Source organism: Monopterus albus, unplaced genomic scaffold, assembly GCF_001952655.1.
Source record: "Monopterus albus unplaced genomic scaffold, M_albus_1.0 scaffold61.1, whole genome shotgun sequence".
Lineage (NCBI taxonomy): Eukaryota > Metazoa > Chordata > Actinopteri > Synbranchiformes > Synbranchidae > Monopterus > Monopterus albus.
This window is the reverse complement of record NW_018127941.1, coordinates 2,382,372-2,388,689: the sequence shown is the minus strand read 5'-3', so window position 1 is coordinate 2,388,689 and position 6,318 is coordinate 2,382,372. Positions and strand designations below refer to the sequence as shown.

The window sequence follows — 6,318 nt, the reverse complement described above, 5'->3', positions numbered from 1 at the left end:
TTTACATGAAGTCAATAAAAAGCATTCATGCAGATTTATCCATAAGTAATAATAACCCCTTCAGTTTTCAGGACCCTGAGGTGGGGAGTCTGACCAGCTCTTCATGGCTGTTTCTCTCATGCACAGCATTTCTTGGAATTTTAATTTCTGCCACTGTAACAAATTGAAGCTCCTCATCAAACTGTTCTTAGAATAAAAACTGAGCATAAATATTCTATGGTAAATCAGAATTATACTTGTTGCTTGTCCTATGAGACACACTGCTGAAGAAGAGTTATTAGTTAGTAGCTTGGATGACAATTATACAGAGATATCAGAGCTGAAGTTATAAAGCAGAAAAACACACCAGCAACTTTGACATTGGTGGTGCACTCACACATCACTGTTGCTGGTATATTGTTTCTTATGGCTTTAGAGGTGTGGTGGTGAATCTACGGTACATCTAAGGCTAATGATCTAATACTACAGAAATGTTTATTTGGATTTTTACAGACTGTACCTGCAAACAGGCGCATCTGAAAGTCTATATCCTGCAAATCACAACAGTAAAGAATACACAGCTTAAATCAAGGTTAAGAATAGGCAAACTAAATGGATGACACTAAAGCAATGCAAAGAAAATCAAAAGTACAATGAGAAAGCTCTACAAAAAGGCAACATAAATCATGAGCACTATAGTCATGTAGCTCACAGAATCAAATTGCAGATAAAAGAGGACATCAGGAATCCAACACTAACCAGAAGGACAAAATGTGTAAGAGGAAAAACACCATGAAACACCAGCAGCCCTGCCTTGGTCAAATGCCGACAGACGTGACAAAGAGGAGAAGTCGCTCCACAAAACACTAAAACCATATTTTCTGCATCATTAATCTCACTCATTGGTCTCTTTGAGTACTAATAAAATGCTCCCTGTCATTAGAAACAGAGACAAATCACAACAGCATGCCTAAAAAAAATTTCTATTTGCACACACTAATTTTTACCCCTTTTTACTGGTGGATTGCTCACACTGTCAAGCCCTGATATAAACCATGTTTTTGTTTTCTGATCATGTGAAGTACTACCCTACTTTCAAAGCCTTGTGTCTTTGGAAAACTTTTTCCCTGAATCTCTTTTGCAAGTGAGTTAGACTCTGCAGACTGCTGCGACTGCCATGAATTTCTAAAATGGTAGCCTACCAACCAATGACTGGAGCCAAAAACAGCTGAGCCTAAGTATGCGTCAATTACAACCCCAAATCAGAAAAAGTTGGGACGGTATGTAAAATTCATATTAAAATAGATAATAGTGATGTGTAAACCATCTGTGTCCTGTATTACATTGAAAACAACACAGCAGCACATTATTTGATGCGACACCTCATCAGTTTTTTTCTTTGCTCACACTAAACACTCACTTCAATTCTGATGCTGCAACACATTCCAAAAAAAGTTGGGACAGTAAAGCATTTACCAAGGTGTGATGTTCCTGTTCCTTTTCACAACACTTAAAAGACATTTAGGGACTGAGGACAACAAGTGATGAAATGTGTCAGGTGTCATTTTGTCCCATTCTTCCTGCAAACAAGTCTTAAGTGCACAACAGTCCTGGGTCTTCAATGATGCAGTTTACGTTTCAAAATGCGCCACACATTCTCTATTGGGGACGGTTTGGGACAGCAGGCAGGGCGGTCCTCGGCCCATCTTTGCTCCTAAAGGGCTCAGCCTTTCCTGGGTGCCACTTTTTTTTACCAAATCATGATGCAGTCACCTGTTGACATCACCTGTTTCACATGGAATCATCAGTTCATTGTTTTACCTCATTACTGGCTCTGAAATGCAACATCCCAATTTTTTTTTGGAATGTGTTGCAGCATCAGGATTGAAGTGTTTATTTTGAACAAAGAATAAAATTGATGAGGTATCACATCAAATAATGTGCTGCTGTGTTGTTTTCAGTGTAATACAGGACACAGATGATTTACAAATCACTATTTCAGTTTTAATTTAGATTTTACATACTGTCCAGCTTTTCTGATTTGGGGTTGTACATAGTGATACTCTTCTCTCTTCTGTGAATTTTACTGGCAGATGGCAACCAGCTACATAGTGATACTGAAGAAAAGCATTTGGATGATTGAGGCGTTATAGAACTTAAGCTGTTCATAAAAATAAAAAACGATGTGTCAGATAAAAGTATTGATATCAGTGCATTTTCAAAGTCTATGTAATCGATTACATCGACTAACTGCAGCAGCCCTAAGTGGATTGGTATTGCAGGAAGTAACAGAAAAATAAGGAGCAGCCACAGTGTTTCCATCCACATTTTCAAGTTGCCATACTATCTACACAGAAAGTGTTTCAGTCCTTTGTCCCACACTCGTTCAACAGAGCAAATACAATCCTATTTTAATCCCTAATCTTAAGGACTACAACTTTAAATGAGGAAACAACTGTACTAGTGTAAAATATTCAGAGTGAGATTCTCTCCTCTGACAGCTATTCTACCTGACACTGACGTGGAGATAAATCAGCACGGCGATAATGTTGAATGAGCACAGATTACTAATCAAGTGGGCGAAAAACTAAGTCATTAATATGACGTTATTATTCTCATTTTGACTACATTCTTAAAGTCTTACCTCCTGTAGCAGGTCGGCCTGCTCAATGGCCTTTAATACATTCTTTTTGGACGTCTCCTGTGCCTCCCCACCCAATAAGAATTCATCCAGAATGAAGTAGGCCTTCTCAAAGTTGAAAATGATGTCCAGCTCACAAACCTGTTAAGAAGAAATTAAATAACACTAATTAAGAATGAATAGCATTTTAAGTCTAGGTTCCACATGTGGCAAACATGCGATAGGAATACACAAGATATGCAGTAATAAGAGATGTGAGGATACAGCACAGACGCACACTGCCAAAGTATTTATCCAGCAGCTCCACATATCTGTGGATGATCTCCAGTGTGATGAGCTCATTGTCCTGGTCCTCTATGGCACAGCAGAAGTACAAGCTGGCATATCTGAAACAGACCAGCAAGCAAACCAACTTCAATGTGATAATTCAAATAAAATTTTTTTAAAAAGTACGTTTTTTTTTTTTTTTTACCTAAGTTGAGAAACTTGAATAGGCCCGTTGATCTACTGAGGGGGAACATGTAACAGAGCTATACATATTACTTCCGTACAACAAATTCCCTGACTGTTAAAACACGCCTGACATGCATTTGAATGGAAATCTGTTTCCCTTGACTTTCCTCTGTGCTAACATAAATTGGGTCATATAAGGTTAACTGTGGGAATTCAGACACACATACTAGCTGTTCCTCTATTTTGCCTTCCGTGCCCGGCTAGATGACTCAGATCTACTGTGGGTTTACATCACAGAGCACTCACTAAGCTGCGTGCTACACTGTGCATGTGCCCAGCGATAAACTGTCATGGCGTGGTGCAAGTTAAAACAGTGGGTTTCATAGCGCAGAGGTGCTGCTGTCTGTCTGAAAGTGCCTTAAGGCATTCTTTAAGCATGTGATGACTGACTAATAAAGGCGCCAGTCAGCTGATCCCTTACAACCTTTGACCAAGCTGACGATTTTTAGATCGACAAGCACAAAAGAGCATACTGAAGCAAGTCTCAACAGCACTGGTGCTTGTTGGCCCTACTGATTACTGTTACTTGATCAGCTGCTTTCTATGAATACTTTATTGTTTCATGGTCCACTCCATCCTTGTCTGCTGCACAAATGAATGCAAGACAGAGACCAGGAAACACAATGGATTCAGTTTACTGTAGCTGTCCCTTTCTCAGACAAGTGAAGCAGCACTGTAGCTGACTCATACAGCACGACAGCAAGGAATGGCAAAAGGAAATTAAGGCGTTCCAGGGTTACACATGGATTTATTCTCAATAAAAATATTTTATAATGTTATTTACAGCTTTTAAGGGTTCTATGGTCTGTTTCATGCATGGCAGGGAATGCAAAGCCTTACATAAAGCTACATTTTCAATTACCAAGTATCAAGATTTAATTTGGCAAAAATATCACCGAGAGGAGCTCCACCAGTGACGGATTCTGCCTTATCTTTAATCCCATTTACCGCATGCATTTTGAGAATTTACATCACTAAACCATTTAACCTTCAGTCTCTTGGTTGTGATTCAGTGCAAAATGAACAACAGACAGCACAACTGCAATAACTAACATTTGGACATAAGCATGTCTTTGTGAAACCACTCTTAAAGCTGCAACATTTTGTGCATCAGCTGATTACCATAACAGCGATATACAAATCTTACACCTTATTTCCATCTCTTCTCATTAAATATGTCCACAAAGTAATAAAATAAGGAGGATTTCCAAATGTCTGTGGCTTTTTATGTCTCCTTAAAATCATAACATCTCAACCAATATTATTATTCATGGATATCTTACCCACCGTTGCTGTAAGTAAACATGTTGTTCATTTTTGGCACATAACTATTTCCAAGAACTCTTTTTTGACATCTAAGTAGGCAGGATACACTAACTTCATTAAGACAGAAAGCTGAGAGCTATGCAGAATTATGGAGATATATTCTGATCACTGCACTAGATCCAGAGGCACTAGACCTAATCATGTGTTTAATTACACTTCTATGCCCTAATTAGATGCAGCAAAAGAGTCCACTGCTGTAGGCAAAACACAGACACATGAGACTGCTATTAATAATCAGTAATTATGCTGTTTATTTTAATAATTAATTATTTTAACCCATTTAAACAAGTAAACAAACATCTGTCAGGTTGTGCAACAGTGCAAAGTCACAGACTGGCCAGCACCTTGAGTGCGGTGTTTGTGTGTCCCTGTTGGGTCACCTGAGTTCACTAGTCTGCCTGCTCATCCGTTGGCACGGCAACAGGATATAATGAGGCAAAATATCTGCTTTTTTCCTGTAGTCTGAGTGCAGTCATGATGTCTTCATCTCTGACCACACTATGTCCTGATTCTCCAACTGAGACATGTCTATGAATTCCCCAATAAAGTGGGAAAAATCCTATTTTGTGAATGTTTAACCAGAAAACGAAAAAGCCAAATTTCTACCCACCTCTTATATACAATCTTGAGGTCTCTCCACTCTAGAAAGCTGCACATTTTGGGCTTTCGAGCCAGGACTGTCTGCACCAGCTCTCTGGTGATCTTCTTTTTCTCCTTATCAGACAAAGGTATGTACCATTTCTGAAGCCTAAGCTTACCTTGTCGACTGAACAGAAGCATGAACTGCATCTGAATTGAAAAGATGAGGTGGAAAAAACAGAGGCACTGTGAAACACAATGACAGCTGAGAGGAAGGAGTTGCTGATTATCGATATCTACAAAAGGCACACAAAAAAATAATAATAAAATATTAACAACACATCTAACTAGTCAGTCACTTTTTATGTGAGGCCAGGAGTCAGACAGGACAAACTAAGGAAATTAGGACTCGTGAGAGATGCAGAACACATTACCAAGATGCAAGGCAAATTGAATTCAATCAGGTCAATCGAACTTTGGAAATTGCTAAATAAATAATTAAGTTAATACTGAATGCCAGTAAAATAGCTGCGTTACTTATTAAGCTATTGTATGTGGGGTCTGCCGTCATGTGTTAAACATAAACAGCTCACCATTCACTTCAAATTCACCCAGAACAGCTAACAAAGGCCAACATATTCCACGTTTTCAATTCAAGATACACTGCTCTGTATAACGTTAGTTACACCAAAAAGGACTAAAATCATCACCCCGCCTTTACCGTTATCAACACAACCTAGCGGAAGTACCGTTAACACCGTCATTCAGCAGCAAGCACTGGCCTGCTCTGCCTATGTCTAGTCGGTTGCGGAAACGACATGCGACCGAGTATGTTTGCACCTTTTTAAAGTAAAATATAAGATAACATATTGCGCAATGGTACTTACCATGAATAACAACACTGTATTTCCCTCTGAAGAAATGCACCAGCCACCGCTACCGTGAAACACGACCAGTGAGTATCAAACATCTCATTGGCCGGTGAGACACTCATGACGTTGTTCATTGGCTGACCTTTTTTTTCGATAATCCGCTTCTTTTCTACGCTTTAACTCAATATCTTGGATATCATTGGCTGCTTTACAAATCAATCAAGTGGATGGCCCTGTCTGGTTCCGCCCATTAACAGGCCGTGATGAGAGGCTGCAGCAGGTTAAATAGAGGTGGGAACACCCGGAATGAGGTTTGATTAAGATTGTAGCACAGCATGAGCACAGTAAAGCTGGGACCCAGAACAGACCTGTTTTGAGTATACAAGTTCTAACCTATCTTTCCATATG

The 6,318-nt window shown here is 39.3% G+C and overlaps 1 protein-coding gene across 7 annotated transcripts in view; it reads right to left on the bottom strand.

Moving 5' to 3' along the window:
- The window catches only part of LOC109962040 (AP-1 complex subunit sigma-2), an 18,184-nt gene extending 12,144 nt beyond the window's left edge, over positions 1 to 6,040 (bottom strand). For 4 of the 7 annotated variants that reach the window (XM_020603389.1, XM_020603390.1, XM_020603393.1 and 1 more), the window contains exons 1-4: positions 5,926 to 6,040; positions 5,070 to 5,248; positions 2,898 to 3,006; positions 2,624 to 2,761 (exon numbers count right to left, since the gene is read on the bottom strand). In XM_020603389.1, coding sequence (XP_020459045.1) covers positions 2,624 to 2,761; positions 2,898 to 3,006; positions 5,070 to 5,248; positions 5,926 to 5,928 — 429 coding nt within the window. In that variant the 5' untranslated portion in view covers positions 5,929 to 6,040. Of the gene's footprint in view, positions 1 to 499; positions 531 to 2,623; positions 2,762 to 2,897; positions 3,007 to 5,069; positions 5,249 to 5,631; positions 5,900 to 5,925 lie in introns of those variants that run through there. The other 3 variants (XM_020603392.1, XM_020603387.1, XM_020603388.1) reach the window with 2 other exon arrangements.
- Positions 6,041 to 6,318: the final 278 nt, after the last annotated feature.